Source organism: Varanus komodoensis, unplaced genomic scaffold (assembly GCF_004798865.1).
Source record: "Varanus komodoensis strain SLA01 unplaced genomic scaffold, ASM479886v1 scaffold15, whole genome shotgun sequence".
Taxonomy (NCBI): domain Eukaryota; kingdom Metazoa; phylum Chordata; class Lepidosauria; order Squamata; family Varanidae; genus Varanus; species Varanus komodoensis.
This window is the reverse complement of record NW_025335440.1, coordinates 20,611,734-20,634,107: the sequence shown is the minus strand read 5'-3', so window position 1 is coordinate 20,634,107 and position 22,374 is coordinate 20,611,734. Positions and strand designations below refer to the sequence as shown.

Genomic DNA, 22,374 nt, shown 5'->3' with positions numbered 1-22,374 from the left:
ATTTCTTGGTTGTTGCCCTTTATTGCACAATGCTTTCATCAGCTCTCTTTGTCCCAAAACTCCTCTCTTGGGATGTATAGTTCTCTACCAGTGCTGTTAATAATCAATTACTTTCTGAGAGGAGATTATAAAATGAGAGTTAGGTCCCTACAAACCATATAAAACTATCCTTCAGTCTTGAAATTACCTTCCTCTATTTCTTTGGTTTGAGTGGAGACTGATTTGGTGATTTCTATTTTGAGATTGGGACATTAAAGACAAACTCAAAAATCTCTCTGTGTAAGTTCTTTTATCAGTCCCAGTTTATCCATTTGGCCCATCCTTATCCACCTGCTGCAGTTCCTCTGTAACAGACAAATATTCTTCAAGGGCCAGCTCTGAGGCAGATCTATTGAGGATCTTAAATCCTGAGTTCTTCCATTGTCCCTTTAAGATATACCAACCAGCCCAATAGCAGTAACCTAGATAGTCAACAGTCCTGCACTTTGCAAATTTTTACTCTCCTTCCTTTCCTATTCCGAAAAATGCTGTATCATTTTGATTTAAGTTTCCCAAGGTTCAGGGAGGCTGTTTTGTAGGCCAGCAGTAATCCCTGAGTCTTTTGTATGTTTTTCTGGTGGGCACCATCTTCCCAGTATAGACACTAATCTTCTATTTAATCACTTCTCAGGGAGATATCTTGTGCATTCCACAATTATATTCTATTCTCATTGAGGTTTACTTCATTTTCTGTCCAGTTCTTTCATTTGGCCTCACTGGTACCAAGCAGATACGCATTAACTGGCAAGCCTGTTGACAGCAACCGTGACATAAGTAGTTTGTTGGACTTTAAAAACAGAGTTCTAGAACCTGGTTCTGATAATCTGCACCAGTGGTGGCGAACCTTTTAGAGACCGAGTGCCCAAACTGCAACCCAAAATCCACTTATTTATCGCAAATGCCAACACTGCAATAAAACCTGAAAACTGATATTTTAGTTTAGAAAAAGCAACTCACAGCCAGTCCAAGCAAATATATGTATATCTTTGGCAGCGCCATGCGAAAGCTCAGATGAGTCACGGTTAATGAGTCACGGCTCAAGATGTCATCACCTGGAACTGCTACTCCTTTCCGAGCATGAGCATGGCCCCTGTATGTGCTATTATCTGATGTTCGGCTGCTGGGGCGATGCTGACGAGACTTGGCTTGTGTGCCGACAGAGAGGGCTCTGTGTGCCCACTGTGGCACGTATGCCATAGGTTCACCATCACTGACCTAACCCTACCTTGGTGCACTCCCCTAACCCTAATATAAGGGTAAAGTTCCATAGAAAAGAGGGCTATTTTGAGAAAGCCTTCCTTGAGTAGCTTTTTCTGCACTGCTCATCATTTCTGCCCATTCTAAACACATTCCAACCATGAAAATCATGCCTGGACACCTCGTTTTTGTAACCCTAACCCTACCCTGGTTCATACCCCTAACCCTAATATAGGACTAAAGTTCCGTAGAAAAGAGGGAAATTTTGAAAAAGGCTTCCTTGAGTAGCTTTCTTTGCACTGCTCATCATTTCTGCCTATTCTTAACACATTCCAACTATCCAAATCATGCCAGAACACCTCATTTTTGTAACTCTAACCCATTCATGGTGAACCTTTTAGAGACCGAGTGCCCAAACTGCAACCCAAAACCCACTTATTAATTGCAAATGCCAACACTGCAATAAAACCTGAAAACAGGTTTCAGTTTAGAAAAAACAACTCACAGTCCAAGTAAATATATCCTTGGCATCGCACTGACTGGTCATGCGAAAGCTCAGACGAGTTGCAGCTAATGAGTCGCAATTCATGACATCATCGCCTGGCACCACTACTCCTTTCCAATCATGCGCATGGTCCCTATGTGTGCTTTTATCCGATGCTCAGCGACTGGAGCGATGCTGGGACGACTTGGCTCATGTGCTGACAGAGGGCTCTGAGTGCCCGCTGTGGCTTGCATGCTATAGGTTCGCCACCACTGACCTAGACTCTCATTAGAGTACATATTTGAAGAGATATGTATATCCTAGTAAAGGAGCTGAGCTTGCAAGATCTGAGCAGGGCTGCCAAGGTCTGAGCATTTTGGAGAGAATTCATTCATAGGAGATAACAGTATGTGACAACAAGGGCCTTTAGATTGTAGTAACTCTGAATGATTCCACTTCCTTATTCACTGTGCCATTGTGTGGATTTTGATAGTGAATGTTTATAGCACTATCAAATGAATTAAAATCCCATCTCAGCCATAGATTTGGTGGGCAAGAATTTTCAGCTTGAGTCACCTTTTTTTTTTTTTTCATTTCTGTACTACCCAATAACCAAAACTGTTTGGGTAGCTTAAAGTAATTAAAGCACAACTTAAAGCACAGCTTAAAGCACAACTACAATAATAAACATACAGCATAACATTTCAATATAAAAGATTTAAAACAATTCGAACAATCAGTTTCAATTTAAAACAGACCTGTTAAAGCCACTGACATATCCCATCACATGCAATTAAATGCGTTGGAGTGGAAGGCAGGCTTAACCTGGTGCTGAAGCAATGATATAGTTGGGGCCAGGTGGACCCCAGTGGGAGATCGTTCCACAACTGAGAGATCCTCTCCCTTGTTACTGCCCCCAGAGCCCCCCTTGGAGGTGGCAATCAGGAAGAGCTCAAATGTAGGTGCTGGTGTATGGATAGATTCAGAGACTTTCTGTCAATTATTGCAGTCCCAAGCCATGTAGGTCTTCATAGGTTAAAAGCAGCATCATATACTAGCCATAGCCATCTTCCTTGCACAAAGACTGAAAAGATAACCAAATAAAGTTCATCTGGAGATCTTGATATTAACTATGTTGTATAAATAATTACTGGGAAAGGTTATTGAAATCTAAATCTGTTCAGATTGTACATTTTTACAAGAGCTGTGCTGAACCAAGCCAAGTCTCTATCTAGTCCAACCTTCTCCTGCAACACTGGCCGACCAGCTGCCTGTGGGAAGCTTAAAAACAAGGTTTGAGTGAAGCTGCACCTGTTTCACTGGACTGGTAACTGCTGCCCATACTGGAAGAAGCAAATGGTACCATGGCTCTTGATAGCCATATCCTCCATCAGTTGACGTTTCATTTTAGAGTTGAATAAATATCTGTGCTGCTACTTACTTAGTCTTTTTGCCTTCTTTTTCAGTGATGGGACAAGTTCATGAACACCGAGAGCACCACGGTAAATGAAGCCAGTGCAATATGTTCAGTGTAGAGGACCTCCTAATTTCTCATGGATACAAATTATCTAAAAATCCCAGCAACCTGTATGAGAACAGAAATGATGGATTCCAGCCTGAGGTTGTGGATAGTTCTAGTCATGGAACTTTGAATGGGTCCTCAGCCAACTCTGGAGCCTATGTCAGGAGCAGGAAGGGAGAAATGAAAAGCTACCCGAATGACAATGAAAGCTGTCATGTCCTCCAAGGGAGGCGGCTGGGCCCCAGTTTCCACAGAGACTGTGCCGGTTCAGCCAGTACTCATGCTTCTGAGGCTGGGTAAGTTTCTGTTTTCCCCTGTGTATTTCCTTAGATCTCTTCAAAAGAAAGCCAGAGATCAGATCTCTAGCAAGCTTAACTTTTTTCTTTTTTTGGTGATGCGGGGGAGCGTTAAAGGGAAGCTGCTTGCACATCAACTGAAAAGGAGAACAAAAAGAACACAGCTTTGCATAAAATTTGCATATCCTAGTTGATGTATATAGAAGTGAATTGAGAAGGAATTACTGTAAGTGGAAATACAATATATTTTGTCATCATACTACTTGTCTGTTCAGTTTGTTGTCCACAGGCTAACAGTTGATGGAAAACTTGAAGGCCCTGATGGACTCCTATCTTCAGTTTATCTTTAACTGGACTTGGACCATCAAATAAAGGACACCCTCAAATAGCTAACTGTCCCATGTAAAGCAGGATACAGAGGCACTCTTGAGCACTATGGTTGTGTTCTGCTTCTGACTGTATTCTGACTTGGGCCTTTAAAATCAGGTTGTACACAGGTTGTTTTGTTAATAATGCTATCTTTGTGCACAACCTTAATCAAAAGATGTTGTAGAGATAATTCAGAACTGTCTGAAGCAATTGTGAAGCAGCGAGTATCCTTGCCTTGACAATAAGCAATCTATGAATGGGGCAAATGTTCTAATATACAGCGTTCATTCAAATTTCCCTAATGGGCTAGTGAAGGCTTGAAACATGCCAGTCTATGCAGGAAAGAACTGGGATAATATAGTGAAAGAAAATACATCCAGGCCTTAAGTGTAGGCAAATAATTCTCTTCCACTGTTATTAATTTACAGGATCTGTATACTGCTCCCTGTCAGCAAGATTTCAGACCACCAAACCATAAAAGGAAAAGAATCAAAATACAGAATAATTTAAACTTGTGTGTGTTAACCTAATCCCATGGCTAGTCAGTCAGGGAAGGTTATTTAAGTAATAATGTCTTCAGCAGGTACTGAAAACAAAACAGTGTCAGTACCCTCCTGAATCAAGAAGCTGGGAGTTCCAGAGGGAAGGAGCCAATACACAAGAAGCTTCACTGCAAGGGGACTCAGACAGACAATAAGTCCATGTGGAACCAGCAGTAGTAACTCTGATGAACACAGTAGTAGAGACAGCCTGGTAAGGGAGTAGGCACTTTTTCCACTATTCTGGCTTGGCTGTTCAGGACACAGACTAGTGTAATTCTTGGTTGTAAACAAAATGAGAAAATCTTCTGGGTTCAATTTGAGTGGAAGGATAAATTGACTGAAGAAGTTTTGTCTATGTGAGAAAGAGAGAGAGAGTGAGTCTTCAACAGCACATTAATTCATTTTTGGAAAAAACCTCAGTGGCAACAAAAATTGGATTGTGTCCAGGTTGATTTCAGTGATGCCTTTTTATTGGCCATCTCTACCAAGTTTTAAAGGGCTGTACCAAGTTTTAACTGGAAGGAATTTGGCCCCAGAACCTGAGGCACCACTGTTGTAGATAATGGGCTGCCTGCGTGAAGCTCATGCAAGATGCTCCGAGTGAAAGAACATGATATTGCGATGAATGAAGTGAGTTGCAGCTTCAGGGGAAAGAAAATGTTGTCCAGCTGAAAGCTTATTTGTCTTTGGGGCCAGCAAGGCAGTTAAGCTCTCAACAATTTAAAAAAAAGAACATAGGTTAAATAGAAAGTCATGGATTGTTAAGTGTTATTTAATCAACGTATTTAGCATGATACTGAGATTTAAGTGGTAAAATATTGTTCTGCAAAAGTAACAGGTAAACAAGACCTTAAGGAAAGCCAAAAGAAAAAAAAGTACACTGGTGAAATACTGAAGCAGAAAAAGAAATCCTCACAATGCTGCTGAAAACAGGAAGCCTGTGCATTTAGAATCTCCCAGTGAAGTGGTTGTAAGTGTCCCCATTCAAAGGGGGCCATTTCAACTCAGGTGTGAGCAAACAGGTTGTGAAGCAAATGTAGGACTGCTCCTGCAAGGTTAAAGCAGTCAGTCCAGTAGAAGGCCCTGTTGTCACTTCCTATCATCCATGCACTTTTGAACTGGAACAAATTAGACAGGAACTAGTGTAGGGCTTGGAAGGAGGCACTTTGTAACTGTGTTTCTGCAGCTGTTGATCAACCAAACAAAAGGTTTAAAAGAAGAAAAATGGTTTTACTTTATGAAGGCTTGTGCTGAAAAGACAGGTTGTTATTCGTTAGAATAGAAATGTTAAATGGTGTTCTCTTTCACTCACACATGCTTACTGCTTCTGTATGTAAACAATTTTGAAAGCACTTCAGTCCTAGGGTGTGTAAATATATCTGCTTTCTGTTTTCAGTGCAATTTTTTCAATGCCTCCCTCTTTTTACATGAAAACTAACTTGAGCAAAATAACAGTGTTGGCTGTGGCAGCTCATGATATCTGAAGAAAAGCTCAATGTTAAATTTTCTGTCTCATGTAGCAATTCTTTATACCAAGGGCCATTTTAATGTTATAACATGACTTCAAGATACAGCGTGGTCTGAAGGCACATGATGTGCTATAACCCTTGCTGGAGGTCTGGGTCTGGTCAGCTGCAGCATTGTAGCCCACCCAGCATGTGCTTTACATTGCATGTAGAAGGGCTAAGAAGCTGCTAACGATCACATCTGCAGTGACAGAAGCAACTATTTGATATTTCCAGCTCCATCAAAGAAAAACAGGAAAATCAATGTAATAAATGCATCATATCATCCTAATAATTGCTCTTTGTTTTTACCAGTTTATTTCAATCAGTATTGCTGTCCAGTCTTATGGTATGCTTAGGAGGTCATGCCTTGCTCTACGTTCTCTGCTTATTGTTCTGCTATTGTTCAGCCTGCTTATTAGAACAACTCCAAGTTGTCTTCCAGCCTTTTGCAGAAGTGACACGTATGATACACATTTCATAGCACGTGTGGAAGTCAGCTGCACACGTCACATAGGAAGAGAAGATGACTCTCATCTTAATCATGCTACACTTTCTTGCATACAGAATAACTGAGTCACCTGTTCCATTCTTGTACATTGTTGAGTGCTTTCTCATTTCTGGCCTGTGGAAGGAAGTAATTTTCCATCCTGAACAATTTTGCTCAGATTTGTTCTAATCTTTCTGATGAAAACAAAAACTCATTTTTTTGCTACAAGTGGTTTTCTTGATGAGATGAATCCATGTACATAAATGGAAGCAATTTCCATAGTGCTTCAAATGTGGATGATTGGCATGTGTGTGTATGTGTTTCATTTTTTGAACCTTACTATTTTTAGAAAGACAGGGGCTCTTGGGTTCCCCCACTCTAGAATTCTTTCTCATCCAAGAACAAACTCTACACATTAGGATTGAGGGGGAGGGAATTAAATTCTGCTGTCTGATCTACATTCTTGCCCTCCTTCTGTCAAGTTTGATTTTTCTTTTGGATTATGCTCATGGCAGTTACACGTTTGAACCTTGTACGTATTTGCAGGAACATGAACAGTGCATCCTGATGTGCTGTGGAGAGTTGTCACTTTTAGGAACTCGTATGGATTTCCCAGAAAGAGCTGTTTTACACATTACACATTTTCAACACAGAAAGCACGTGCATTTAAGAAATACCATGAAGTTTAGGGAATGTAATTTTCATACAATCAGAAATTGTATGAAATTGTCCATCTCTCCTGTGTGTGTTACATTGCATATAGAAGGGCTAAAGCACTGTGAACTATTGCATCTATGGTGATCGATGCAACTATTTCTCTTCTTTTTTCTGGATGTACTTTATAGCATAAATCCATATCTGTCTACATCTAGCAAGATAACCCTCTGGCTGGCATAGTATAGGAACTTCTGAGTCCTAATTCTGGAGTAGTTCTCCAGGGTTTATTCAGGCTTGGAACGGCTTATTAACATGTTTGTCCACACATACCCGTGTTAATCATTTCCGGTACAAAAGGGGCCGGGGAGGATCCCTCTGTACCAGTTTAAAATTATTCCTTTCCTGATCACCTGGAGGGAATTCTTACTCACTGCAGGCAACCAGTTAAGCCGCTATCTGTAAGTCCGATTCTGTTTATTTTCTGAGCTGCACCCAGAGTCGTATCAAAGATACTCGTCAAAGAGTGATTGAAAGGGAAAATAATGCTATCTGAAGATCCGAATTATGTGCACAGCAGTCTTCCCTGAAAAGAATAAGGCGTCATTTTGAGAGAGGAATCAGGATCTGCCCATGCAGGGAGGAACTCCTCCGTTCCCATCTCACTGGAGAAGAACGTGCAGACAACCGGAAAGCATCTTCTCTCCCCTTGTGTCTGGATTGTGCCTATCCCACCACAAGTATCTAAGGGAGATGGTTGCACAATCACTTTCTTATGCTGAATTATTCCAGAAAAGTGGATAACCCAAGACATGATGATAGAATATGTTTTATAGCTTACAGAATGCTGGACAGGGAGGCGAGACTGGCTGGAAGCAGGAAAAGAAGTTTCCTGTTAAGGAATGAAGACATCCTACAACCTTCTGTTGTGTATCTACACTTGTAGCTCAGTTTCTTTTAAAAAAACACACAAGTTCTCTTCACGTGTGTATATAATGATTTTTTTTATGTATAGTTTTTAGCATATATGCATCCTAGTATATAAATAGCAGTTGCAAATGAAATACTTGGTCAAGTAGTATTTAACCAATTGTTGGATATTTGGTCAACTTTTGTTGAACTTTATGTATAATTCTTAAAAAGATGTATATTTTCTCTCACACACACACACACATGTGCTCACACTGAGACATTTCATGTGCATGCACCGAAACTAATCTATTTAAATTTGTGTTGCTACATTTTCCCTCTTCCTCTTTTTTATTTTCTTTTATTGAAATGGTGTAATAACATTGATTTAAAAATGTATGCACTTTTTTTTAAAAAAAGCAAGTCAATGTACCATTAACAAAGTATAGCTATGGCTCTTCTGTGGTAACATGCAGAAAGTTCTGCTGGAATCAAAGAGTGGGGAATGAGATGGTTTCTTACATTTCTCAATGGTTTGGATTTTTAGTACATCTCATTCTGGAAAAGAAAGTATGTTTATTTACCCCAGTCTCTTCATTAATACTTTCTTCTTTTTTTGCAGGCTTCATGACCAAACACACTTAGGCTGGTCTTCACGCCCCAAGACAGATAAAGATCTTGCCTACTGGCGAAGAAGAGGGCAGGATTTTACTGTATTGTTGGGCTATACGGACAAAGGCAACTCTGAAATGAAAGGAATGGCAGCACCCTGTTCCTTGTACGGGCGTGATAGAGAAAGTAAGTGGGAGATGGGTGGAGGGGCAGAGAACATGAGGAGAACTGGCATGCCAGAGAAGCAGAACCTCTCCGCTGACTACAAGTGGCAACGTTTAAGGACAGAAAGTTGGAACCAGCCAACCAAGCTTGGAGGACTTGTGCCTGATGGTGATAGAGAGCGGCTGCTTCAGGATACATATTTAGCGAGACAAGGTGATGTTGCTGGTGCCTCCTGTGCTAAGGGAAAATCCCAATCCTTGCCAAGAGTTCTCTCACCAGAGGGCCCGAGATGCTTTGAAATGCCTTCCCTGGTCAACCATAAGCACTCACTCGGGAGAACAAAAACAGCTCCTTGTCCCCCAGTGAGTTTGGAGGTCTCCAAGCACCCGGATCCAGTGGCCCACTTCCTTCCTTTACCCAAGCCCAAGTACGGCAGACCGCTGAAACCTCCCTCGTATGAACTTCATCAGCAAACCAGGGGGAGCCTGGAAGCCAACTCCCTCCAGGACGACCCACGGAAAGATGAAGCCATCTCTTATTTGACCAAACTTAATGAGCAGATTCAGGACTCTTGTGCTCAAGAGTCAGGCCTGGAGCCCCCTCTGTACATACCCCCTCCAGGTTATAAATCCCCTTCTCAGCAAAGTATGAATCGGCATTTGCCTGGTGAAGTGCCTGACTATGGTATGTGCTTTAATAATGGTATGCAGAGTCCGGTGGAAAGAGCCATCCCTGGCTACCCACCGACTGCCAGAACTGCGGGTGAGCACTGGAAGGACGAACAGATTCCTCATGACAAGAAAAGCCATCCTAGGCGCATGGAGGGCTACCTGTCTTCTGTCCAGTACATTCCTTTTGATGACCCTCGGATACGTCATATTAAAATAGCACACCCAGATCGTCTTCAAGAGAATGACAGAGTTGCTGAGGCTGCCAATCAGATACATTCCTATGCCTTCCAGGAGAATTCTCTGGAACTAGACTACAACAGTGCCTTTTCAGATATGCCGAGCTCTCTAAATACCGCTGTGAAAAGTGACCAGGTCCCTGGCAGCTCTGCACATAGCAGCAGATGGTTGGTAGAGTCCAGCATAGACCAGAACAATTGTGCCTTGTCAATCCAAAGAGACACAGGTTGTGATGCAGGTAATGGCTTGAATTGCAAATTCCCCCAAAGCCAGCTGTCTGCACAAAGCCCACATACAGAATCCCACTGTGAGTCGGTGACTAAAGTGAAAACTTTTGAACCTGGAACAGAAATCTTGAACAAGAAAAGTTCAAAGAAAAAAATGAATGAAATGATATTTTGCTTGGTCTCTGTCCCAGTGAAATCTGAAGTGAACCTGCCAGATATTGATAGGAACAACAACTTAATGCAAGGAGCCAATGGGCTTGATAACAGTGGGGCCCTGCAGGAACAAAGTCTCCTAAGTACCTCTTCCACAGATTTGGAACTCCAAGCACTCACAGGAAGCATGACAAATAAGAATGAGTTACAAAAACAAGAATGGTGGAGACCAGAGTTCAAACAATTGAATGATCTCAGATTCCCACAGCCTGCAAAGCACAAGGAGCTCCAGTACTCTGGCTCGTGGCCAGGTGATCAGTACAAGGACCAGCAAACACAAACCAGTTTCATAGAAGAACCCAAAGCCCCACGATATCATCATGAGATAGAACCTAGGGGGTCAAGTTCAGGGGCGACTTCCCGGTTGTTAAGATATGGAATGCCGGCTGCAGAGCCAGCAGTGACTGCTGATGAGAGAAGGGGTAGGCCAGTTCCATCCAGTGCAAAAGTTCAGGGGTGTCTTGAGAAACCCAGCAACGGTGTGTGTTCCAAGGCTGTAGTATCTAGCCCAAAGGCATGCCCAAGCCTTCCACTTGCTTCAGGTACAGATCTTCCTGGGCAGGGCAAAGAAATGAGTACTATTCTCAGGAAGGAAGAGAGTTCTTGTAGCAGTAAGGAGCTGTTTGGGCAGTTCCTCCTGAAACCTGTGAGCCGTCGTCCTTGGGATATAATAAGTGAACTAGAAAGTTTTAACAAGGAGCTTCAAGAGCAGGAGGAGAGTAGTGAAGATGGTGTGGACAATGAGACCAAGAAGGAGGAAGAGGAGGGAGGGAGGGAAGAGAGGGAAACTTGTAGGACTGATGGACCAAATCAGGTCCGTAGACCTGATGTGCAATCGGAAACTGTTATACAGGTTGGTCCTATATTTAAACAGGGAAGGAATAAAAGCAAGTCTGAAAGTTGTGCGTTTGAAAGTTCAAGTAGAAGGGCTGTACCGAGTGACCTTCATGTATGTGCTGCACTGCAAAGTGGCTCGCAAGCCAAAGAAAGCAGCAAATCAGTTAGGGTCACAAATGGATATCTCGATGAAGAACCAAGAAAGGAGGAAGCTGGGAAAAGGATGATGAAGAAGGCTGCTAGCCTGCAGCCAACCAAAAAAGTTCTGTCAGGCAGCTCCAGTGATGAAAATCACTACAACCCCTTCAACAGCATCAACTTCAGGGAAGAATGCCAGGTTAAAAAAGTCAGCTCTAATATGCTGAAGAAGAATACAGCAGTCAGGAATAACCTGCCTTTGGAAAGAGGGTCTTCAGTGTGCTTATCTTTAACAAACAGAAACCAAGGTCTTTCTGAGCCAGATTTGAGATCTGTGGGACTGAATGCTGGTCAGGGGCCTGACACACTTGATTGCTATGGGGAGCCTGCTGCCTCTGAGATTCCTCCAAATGAATCACTTCAAGCAAGAGCAGCCAGGATCCTGGGCATAGATGTAGCTGTGGAGTCCCTCTTACCTGGCGACAGAACACTTCCAGACAAACATGCTCATTCAGATAATGAGTCACAGAGCCATGAATTACCAGCTGAAAAGGTACCAGGGAGCATGAAGAAAACAGAAGCAGCTTCTTATGAAGAAAGAAGAAAGTGCGGCTGGACCGAAAGCTCCTTCTTTGTTGGAGATAGAAACATCTCACTTGGGTCCTTTGAAGACCAGAACTCTGGTTTAGAAACTTTGATAGCTGAGCACCAGTTTGAACATCATAAAGGTCTTGGCAGACATGAAGAAGACCAACCTCCTGTTCTTGAGTCTATTGTGCTTCCATTTGCAGAAAGAAATTTGATAGCACCCAACCTAGAAAAAAGAGCTAGAAGCACTTCTAAGGTGATTGAGACCTTGCAAGGCAAACTTGCAACTCCCCCAAATCGAGCTGCTGTGGATCGTCTGGTTAGGATGAAAGAAATTGACTCAGTTTCTCGTATGAGGCGTCTCAGCATAAAAAATGTAGATTCTGGTGAAGATGGAGATGAGGACAAGCAGCCCAAGGGGCCAGAGGAACGAGCAAGTGAAGCCTCCTTAAGCCGTAATGAGCTGCCCCGCAAACTATCCCATGGGAGTTCTGTTTGCAAGCGCATTATCTCGCTGGCTGAAAATGGACTCTCAGACAACAGGAATGAGAAGAAAACTGGAAGAGATTTGTTTTGTTTCGGTAAGCCATACATTTTATCATCAGCACTTTGGTGGGAGAGAAGTCCCCAAGTTACAAACATCCGAGTTGCAAACAACCCACGCAACGAACAAACTGTCAAAAAGCGTATTAACTTAAAAATGCTGTGGAAAATCACCACCACTATATTTATTTATTATTTTATTTATTTTATTTAAAATTTTTCTATGCCACCCCCATCGCAACAAAGCCTTGGGGCGGCTCACAACACTATAGAGAGAGAGGAAGTGAAAGAGGAGGGAGGGAAGGCCTCCAGAGCATCACCATAGAGAGAGGCCTCCAGAGCATGCCTTCCTTCCCCTCCCATCCAGAGAGGGAACTCCCTCAGTAGGATTTCCTTGCTGCCAAGAGCAGGAACTGAAGAGGTTGGGCAAGAGGGGAGGCTAGAGGTACTTGCGGTTTCTTCACTTTCGTGGAGGTCCTGCATCCCTGTCCCCCACAAATGTGAAGGGCCAACAACACTTGATCTGACTTACATACAAATTCAACTTAAAGACGAACTTTCATTTTCTCAGGAATGAAACTCGTCCATAACCCAGGGACTGCCTGTATACAAACCCTGTAACTACCATTTAATTTCAAACAAAGAAACAAAACAGTAGTCAGCCAGTGGTTAAGATATATTCTTCACTAAAATCAGTGGCTCAGTTTGCTCAGCATAGCAATTCATTGTGGATTGTTACCCTGTCATGTGAAAGCTGGACCAGTTTCCCCAGGGTGGGTTGTTTGAGGGCAACAAGTCACCCTGACACTCCCATGACTTGTAGTTGGGGTTGTTGCGCCAGTGATGGTTGTTGCGTTGTCCAGACCAGGCGGGTACTAGGGATCAGCCAGCTACGGGCTTGGGAATAGCAGCAAAACCTTCTTGCCTCTCTTGCCAAGTTTGCCTGGGCACCTACCCACTTGGGGATGACCAGCACTTACTGGATGTCTCCTGCCATGATCACAAGCAATTTTGGCTTGCTGCAGCATTTTTGTCACTTTAATTCTTTTTTTAGAGATGATAAAAGCTGGCTTCACTCCCAACTTTTGCAGTCCATGATTTGGCAGCCACTGACAGTTCCTTACTAATATCTAAGCAACACACTGGTGGGGGGGTGCTGTAACTGGTTGGGAAAGAATTCTGGAAAAATGCAAGCCACCCCCTTTTAAAAGAAGCTGTCAGTTTTGCTAGCTGTCAGCTAGCTGTCAAAACGTTGGCTACATTTAAATGAGGGCTTTGGCAGGGTTCTCCTTGGCATCATTATAGGGACATATGCAGGCATGAGTACATATGTCCCTGTCAAGAAAGCATGGAGAAACCCCTTTTAAAATATGCAAATCCAAACAGATGGGTTGTTTAGAGGCTAGACAATTATAGCCGTTTACCTCTGCTCAACACTCTTCCACCCTTTACTCTCAGGCTACGTGTCCCTGACAACCCACCAGTTTTTAAACTGATTGGGTGGGGGTCATTATGTGCAAGCAACCAACCCCTGAGAGAGTTGGTTCGGTTCCGATCAAGCCATCTTGAAGTATCAGTTGTTGTCTCATCAATGAATGGATCACTATAACACTGTCTTCTCCCACAGCAACAGTTCTGTAGATGAATCCATGGTGATTCAGAGAAGACGTACTCAATCAGTATGGAATTGTTTTCTTAGCTTCTTAGCTTTGAGGTTCCACCAGTTGCAGAAAAGTAATGGGTGTGTTAACCTTTTAGTGTCTGCCTAAAACCCTCCTCCCCTGTCTGGAGGCCTTTCCATCACAGGAAACACATCACACATCAAGTATCCTTTAGTGGAGTAGGATGGAACCTGTGCAGCTGAAGAGCAGCCATTCCCAACCTGGCATGCCTCAGATGTATTGGACTACAATTCCTATCATCCCGAGCCAGCATGGTCCATGATGATATGTTCTAACACCTCTGGAAGGTCACATAGAGTATTCTTGAACAGTGGTTTTCAACCGCCAGTCCATGGACCAGCGCCAGTCTGCAGGACTGCAGCCCGCTTTCTGTGGACTGGCACAGGGGCATCTAGACACAGCCTCTTTCTCGGTTGGCATCATGTTTGCAGGGGTGAGCTGGTGCTGCCTGGGAGGCTAGAGAGGGGAGAGATGGAAGCCATGCTGCACTGATTTCACTTTGTTCTTTTGCTGGCATTTTTGTTGTTCCGTTTCTGGTTGTTTTGGAGAATGTTCTTTTTCTTTTTTTTTTTTTTGGTATTGTGTTTGGAAACTAACACAGATAATACTGTGTTATGTGTTCGGTGCTTTTTGATTCTGCCTCAGTAGTCCCTGAGGTGGTTTTCCTGTTTTTGCTGGTCCTAACTGTGAGAAGGTGGAAAACCACTGTTCTAGAAGATCCTCCTGTACTTCAATCAGGACTGTGATTTTAGCTGTGAACAGAGATAAGAGTTTTAAGACAAGTGGAAAATTCAATTCATGTCAAGCTTCAAAATCCTGCCAAAACATTGAGAATTTTAATTGTACATATTGTGGTGCTTTTCAAACAAACATACTAGTCAATTATATAAGTACTCCCCGAGAATCATCATCTGTAACCTGCAATATGGGGTGGGTCTCTTTCCCCTTGCCTCAATAATGTCCCTGCTTCAAAGGCATTTACCACTTTTCAGATTAACTTCTAAGGTAACTATAAAAAGTAGCTATAATTTTAAAATGAGAGAGTTGGCCTTACACAAAAGCCGCATCGAGGAGGCCATGCTTATCGACAAACCTGTGGTCGGAGCTGCTCTGCTCTGCTGCCCTTACCAGCTGGGAAGTTGCAAAGCTGCAAGCCAGTGGTTTTCGCAAGTCTCCTTTACCAGTTGGAATGAAGCACGTAGCATGATTGATTTTGATTCAGAGAAAAATGCTTTCATATTTGCTCCTCTACTTTTAAACTGGCTAGTCAGCAGTCTCACAAATCCTCTACTGTGATGTCGCAAAAGAGTTTTAATAGATTCTGAACTCAGAAGAAAGAAGTGCATTCTAAATGCTCCTTCAGATGTTTTGGACCAGCATACTAGCTGGCTTCCCTGCTGTCTGGACCACAGAGATTGGAGTCAAATAACGTCTCCAGACACAGTCTAAATTCAGTGTTCTAGAATTGTCCATAAATATCCCAAGCCCACCAGATCTATCCAGGAGAGCTTTAGTATGGGTACATAGCTGGTTGTCATAAAATGGTTCTCTAGTTGCTATAAAAGCCCTCAACTTTTACACAGCCACTGCTTAATGTAAGAGCCATGCTAGACTGGACCTAAAGGCCATCGAGATTAGCATTCTGTTTACAGTGGCCGACCAACAGCCCCACCACCCTCCTGTCCGTATCCTCCAGTGCGAGTGTACATAGGCATCGGGCCTCTATTCCTGGAGGCGATACAGAGCCACGAGGACTAGTAACTATTGATACTGCTCTTGCCCATTAATTCATCCAGTCCCCTTTTTAAGCAACCCAGATCAGTTGCCCTCTCTGCATCTTGTGAAAGTGAATTCCATACTTTCACTGAAATTCAGTGATGCAGCCATAGTTTGCCACCAAAATTTGATGATGTGGCAGCACTTTAAAAAAGCGGTGAGTGGGGGAGAATTCTGTTTATATTTAAGCAAAATCCTGGAAACCTCATGAGAGTGCAATTTTGCTTTAAAACAAGTCACACACTCTTTCCAAGTGCATGTCCTATAGTCAGACACCAAGCACCTTAGAGGAAGGCACATCCCATGTCAGTGCAATTCTCCCCCGACACAGAAGCTCCTCCCTGCCTCTGCTACTCACAAGTATTTAGGAATGTAGAAAATGTCCTTACACCAAGTTAGGCCATAGGTCCACCTAGCCTAGTATTGTTGGCAGTGGCTGGGAGCAACTCCCAGGCATTGAGGCAGGATGCCTTCCTAACCTGAACTGGAGATGCTGGTGGGACTGAACTTGTGACCGTCCGCGTGTATGTGGAGTGTGGTGCACCACTGAGCCGTGGCTCCTCTGCTCTGAGCTATAGCATTCTTCTCTCCGTTTCAGACTGAGATGAGGTCTTGCCTGGCAGGACTTGAAAAGAATTTCTTTCCAGTTCCAAATATATGCAAATCTATATGTATCAGGAGAAACACGGGGGGAAAAGATGTTCATTTAAAGTTTTTAAAAAATCGGAAGCATAGATGGAACAAACCATGTTTAAGACTGGGAAAACAAGAAACTCAAACAAAACTTGGCAGGCCTTTCCTTCCCTGTTGCTGCTTCTAAAGGACCCAGCTCACCAAGATTGTCTTGGCTGAAATCCTTCCTTCCACTCTAGCAGATTGTTTTTCTCTATGTGTCAGAACGGCTGTCTATATTTTGGCAGTTTGTTGCAAGTTCATGATTCTCCTGTGATAAGCACAGCTATTGTGTGTTAGCCCATCTTGGCATTCCCCAGACATGTTGGGTTACAATCCTTAGCGTGGCTGGTTGGGGATTCAGGGAGTTATAATCCAACACTCTTGGAGGGCACCAGGTCGGGAAGGCTGTATCAGGCTGATTTATGTAAAATGGTTCACATAGATAAGCTATCTCAGAGCTTTCCTAGATGCATAGCTGTGCTTTTCTCCTGCCAAAGATAGCTCACCATGCAGCAAAGGCTTCCTCTGCTGTGCTCTAGCTGGTTTGCCAGCTGCAGGGCGATCCTGGCCGCTTTGCTCTCACTTGAGTGTTGTGGCTCTTGCTGTGTTTATTTGACAACTGACTTGCTGCATCAGTGTAGCATCATGGGAGGTATATTTCAGAAATATTATGCATTCATCAAGTTCCTTTCTTTGTAGTGGTTGGCTCTGAGAACAAAATTTTGTGGCAAGTGAGGAAGGGAAAGAAAATGTAACCAAACTGCTTATCAAAGCCGCAAATAACAAACGGAATCTGGAAAGACTCCCTTACCTGGCAGAGACATGGAAGTCATTAACCTCAGAAAATGTGCATTGTAGCTTGATTTATCTGTTCACATGTCATTATGTTTTGATGGCAACTCTGAGGATGGGAAGTTGTGATTTCTGATCTGGAGGAAGCACCCTAGTATTAAATTGGCAGATACATAGGTTAAAGAGTCCTACATTGGATTCTCCCTGAAGAAAAATGCTGTGCAAATCTAAAACTTGCTACATTTGCCAAATAACTGGAAAAGTTTCAGTCAAAGCTGAGCTACCTAACCTATTTTGAATCCTCAGAAACCATATGGAAATCGCCATCAGCATTCAGTGCTATCTCTGATGTACCTGTAGCACTGCCACGTCTAAATATACTGAAAGTTTCATACACACAAGCAGATGCTTGTAACATAGAGGTAACAACGCTCTGGAATTGCATTCCGTGTCTTGCGACAAGGCCCAGTTCATATTTCATGGTACCCAGAGTTTAAAGCAGCCCCGGCAGCTGTGAGCAAGTGAGCCTGCTGGCATCCAGACAGCTGCCCGCTTCCACTGAGCTGGCCAACCCAAGCACAGTGCATCCCTGTTTTCTGGTCTGGGATAGCTAAACCCAGAATTGTACTTTCTCAGAGGAGAATCAACCCAGACTTGTAACCAATGGTTACAAATCTTGGGTTACAAGACTCAGTTGTTCCCCCTTCAAAAGTTCTGACATCCCAAAAAAGAATCCAAGGATGGTGTGTCCCTGATAGTTCAGTGGGAGCAGAGAGTATCTGGGAGCCAGCAAATTCGGTTGTTTCTACTTCATTCTCAACAATTCATGGTTTAAGATACCACAAGTGGTTGCAGCATGCAAACCAGATCTTCACTTTGCCTTTGCTTCACTTTAAGAATCAACCTCTCTGTTGGAGGGGTGACTAATAAGCTTTGATTTGCCTTTCCAAGATCCAACTAGTGAAGGAGTTTGTCCTGAGCATTAGCACATCATGAATAATACCTAGAACTGATGTGGTCCCTTTGGCCTGGGTTTGTTATATTGTAGTGCTTAACTTGCTGGGTATCCTTGAATGAGCTACTAGTATCTGATCTATTTGTAAACTGTGATTGCCATACAAGACTGTTTTGAGAATGAGCAGTTTAAAGACTGTCAAATGCTGTGTTTAATCACATTACCATTGGCCTGGCTTGCACATAACTCTAGCCCATGGTTTATTTAATCCTACCCAGGAGTTGTCAAGCAGATGATTGAACAACGATTGATTGATTCTCTGAATCCTTGGGTTTCTTTTTCCACCCTCCTACTGCCTTGCCCACTCCTACCCTTGATTCAAGAGATGCAGGTGGCTCAGTGGTTTAAACTGCTGTGCTGGTTGTTTGAAAGGTCACTGGTTCGAAGCTACACAACGGGGTGAGTTCCTGTTGCCCTGTCCAAGCTCCTGCCAACCATGCAGTTCGAAAGCATGCAAATGCAAGTAGTTAAAAAGGTACCAGTTCGGTGGGCAGGTAACAGCGTTCCATGCACTTCGGTGTTTAGTCATGCCGGCCACATGACCACGGAGACTGTCTGCGGACAAACGCTGGCTCCCTCGGCTAGGAAATGGAGATGAGCACCGCCCCCTAGAGTCAGACACGACTGGACTTAATGTCAAGGGGGGAAACCTTTACCTTTACCTTTTACCCTTGATTCAAGTAAGCACTTTTATGGCATATAATACTGCCATGGTCTCAGTGGAAGAGCACATACTAGAAGGCTTCAGGTTCAAGCCTTGGAATCTTTGGATAGGGATGGAGGCGGAGATCTTTCCTAAAGCCCTGAGGAGCCCGTCACCTTGTGTGATGGTACTAGGGTAGATGTACCTTTGCTCTGATTTGGAATAAGGCAGCTTCCACTGTTCTAACATGTAAACTGGGTAGACTTTTTAATCACTTGTCCACTGCGTCTGTAGCCTGACAAAACAACCCATGAATAACCAAGTGTTCTGGGTTCGCACATAACAGCAGTCAACCCAAAATTCACAGCTAAACAACCAACTCTGTTCTTGTCCTGGGTTGTTTATGGCTAACAAACCATTAGCACAGCCATGTTCGTGCATCATGTCAACCCAGAATTCAACAACCTATACCATGGCTTATCATTATGTGCAAACTAGGCTTATGTGCCACTGAAATCAAAGGGGCCTGCCTAAGCATAACAAATTCATAAATAACAGTGTCATAGACTAGTAGTACTACTAATAATGGTTGACTTTCCTATTTTACAGATGCATATGATCCCACCAGAGTGGAAAGGGTGTGATACAAAAAGGCATGAGTCTCAAGAAATTTCTACCCTCTGTGAAGCATTTTGCTGGGTTCCAACACATGGAAATAGCTTTAAGGCTTGGTGTTTAGAGTGTACTGACAAAGCCTTCATCTTTGCCAGAGTGGGAAAACAGTTCTTTATATTCCCCTGCTTGATGGAGCTTGCGAGAGAGAGAGCACGCGCACACGCAAAAAATCTCTCACTTTGGAACCATCTGTTTTTTGTAGCATTAAGACTTTAATGCCTCTACTTGGCATGGATTGATCATTTTTAAACCGTGCTGAGCAGCATTTAGCCAGGATGGTAAACAGGATGAAGATGGGAGGGGTGCAGGGGAAGGTTGGCGTGTTCCTCTGTGTAAAATGTAAACAGGGGAGATTAACAAAATGATTTTTTAAAAGAATGTGAATTTCTAAGCTAAACATCCGAACCTCTGAACTTTAAGCTTTGTTTAACTTACACCATAAAGCAGACAGTGAGAGAGATGCTGTTGCCGCCTTTTCAGCTCAAGGGAACGCAAGCCAACAGGAACGAAGTCTGATTGACTGTCTGTGAAATCAGTTTGGACTTTGACTGGTTGAAGGGGCTTTGATTTAAGTTTCTTGTTTGCCACGTGCAAGAAACTGAAAGAAAATGCAAGCAAAACAATACAGCATCAAGGCCAACCCATTGCCCTACATGTAATTCCTGCCTGTACAGACACTGCTACCAATTTACCAGTATATCACCATGGTCCTGGCTGCTGTTTTGCACTCACTGTTATCTAGCTAGTACTACTATTTTCTTTTGTAGCTTGCACTAGAAATTCTTTATAAGACAGAATTGCTAGTTTAATACAGCAGACCCCTTCAGCAGAAACACTTTTTAACAAAACGTGATCTATTTTTCTACCATAGAACAACTTGTTCGTTGTGGTCAGGTTGTTAAGAGGCATCTTTTTATTTTTATTTTTTTTAAAGCAAGACAGGCTTTTCAGAGAAGCTAGCCAAGAAGGGTTTTTGTGTATCCTGTGCACATTCCACATGATCCTCCTATCCACAACCACCGCCGTGTCAATTGTCACAAGAGGTATGTGTGTATGTATATATATATTCCCCATAAAAACAAAGCTGTATGTATTTAGACAGGCGTATGTTTTCTTTTTCCTATTGCTCGGATCACTGCTTTTAAAGGAGCACACAGCTCAGAATGGTCCAGGGTGGTCTTCCACGTGTAACATTCCATAAGTGTAACTATCAGAAAGCAGAAGCAGCTTACCATCTAGCACAGCCTTCCCCAGGCTTGTGCCCTCCAGTCATGTTGGCCTGCAATTCCCCTCATTTCCAAGTGGGGGAGCAACTTGCCCTAAGAAACCTGGGGTGGCACGAAAGCTAATGATTCGGAGAAGTCTGAATTTATGTAAGCTATGGAATATGTAACTACCCCTCCATAGCTCTGTCCATAGCTAGTACTTGGGGCCGGTGTCTCTTTGCACCTGGCTTCAGGGAACCTGCAGTATATAATAATTCTCACAAGGAGCTGCAACCCCAGGTTGGACCGGCAATGTGCCAGGGTCAATTCCTAGTGAAATTGGCATGGTGGAAGTGGTCTCGCTTCCCTCTACCTTCCTTGCAGCAGATCTTATAAGCCGCATGTTTGGCAGGGCAACCCATAGGATTGGATTGTTGATCTCTGTGTTTGGGCTTTTATATTTACGCTAAATTTTCAATAATAATAACCTCATGGCTGATCCAGGCTTGTGACCAAAAGAAGGAGCTCTTTATGACACTTCTTTTCAAAGCATTCTTTTAAAAAATATTCCAATTGTATTTAAAGAGAACCTTGCACATGCTTCTAGGTTTAATACCAAGGTAACCTGCACAACATGTATTTATATAGACTTTTTTAAAAAGTGGGTGTCCTTCCATGTTTTTGTTGCTAACATACTTCCGAAAATTTATTTCTCTCTGCTTGTGTTGGCCTTTTTATATGTTGTTTTCTCTCCTAAAGCCATGTTATCTGTTAAGCATTTCAAATTCCTGCACTCTGATTTTTGGGGATGGGCCTGTTATTTGGCCAATATGAAAATAACCCACCTTTTGTGCTTTGGCAGCCACAATTACATATCTGTAAGCTTTGATTCTGTTACATAGAATCATTATTAAATATTTAAAGTTTGTTATACATTAAACAAAATAGTTGTTATGGTTTCTTTTCTTGGAATGTTTGAGTTTTCTTTCTTCTATAACTGTAGGTAGTCCGTATCTTTCAAAGACACCGATACCATAGTTGATAGGCATAAAAGAATTGTACATTCAGCAGCAACAAGCTATGACTCCTGAATCAAAACGGGATGGGCTAATAGTAAATATTATCATTCACATATCTCAGATGAACAATTCTATTATCTTAGTATTATATATAGACCTTCATATTTTTTCTGTCTTCATTGTAACTTATGTATATAGTGCGTTCATTCAAAGTGGCCATTGGGGCACTTAGTGAATTTTTTTGCTCTAGATTTATTTATTTATTTAGGAGACTTCTATGCCACCCCATTTGCCGAAGCCTCGGGGCAGCTCACATCCATAAATAAACTTCCATAGAATAATATAAATTAACAGTATAAATTTAAGTCGCCCTGGCCAAAGAATAAAATGAATAAATACTATTAACAATTAAAATGACATTTGAATAAAAAGGTCACAACAAAAACAAAAACAAACAAAATCATACAAAAATTATACACTAAAAATATTAAAACCCTGGTGCATCTCGGCTTAAACATTTTTAAAAATCCTACATAATAAATTAACACTTAAAATAAGTTTTAAATAAAAAGGTCTTAGCCTGGCACCGAAAAACAAATAATGACGGCGCCAGGCAGACCTCTCTGGGGAGCTCATTCCATAGATTGGGCACCA

General features: G+C 42.6%; 1 protein-coding gene across 9 annotated transcripts in view; it reads left to right on the top strand.

Annotated features, from left to right (window-relative positions):
* Window positions 1–21,646, top strand: part of JCAD (junctional cadherin 5 associated) — a 79,804-nt gene extending 58,158 nt beyond the window's left edge. For 4 of the 9 annotated variants that reach the window (XM_044424701.1, XM_044424700.1, XM_044424699.1 and 1 more), the window contains exons 2-3: window positions 3,187–3,538; window positions 8,630–18,615. In XM_044424701.1, coding sequence (XP_044280636.1) covers window positions 3,243–3,538; window positions 8,630–12,452 — 4,119 coding nt within the window. In that variant the 5' untranslated portion in view covers window positions 3,187–3,242 and the 3' untranslated portion in view covers window positions 12,453–18,615. The other 5 variants (XM_044424704.1, XM_044424702.1, XM_044424707.1 and 2 more) reach the window with 5 other exon arrangements.
* The last annotated feature ends 728 nt before the right edge of the window (window positions 21,647–22,374 follow it).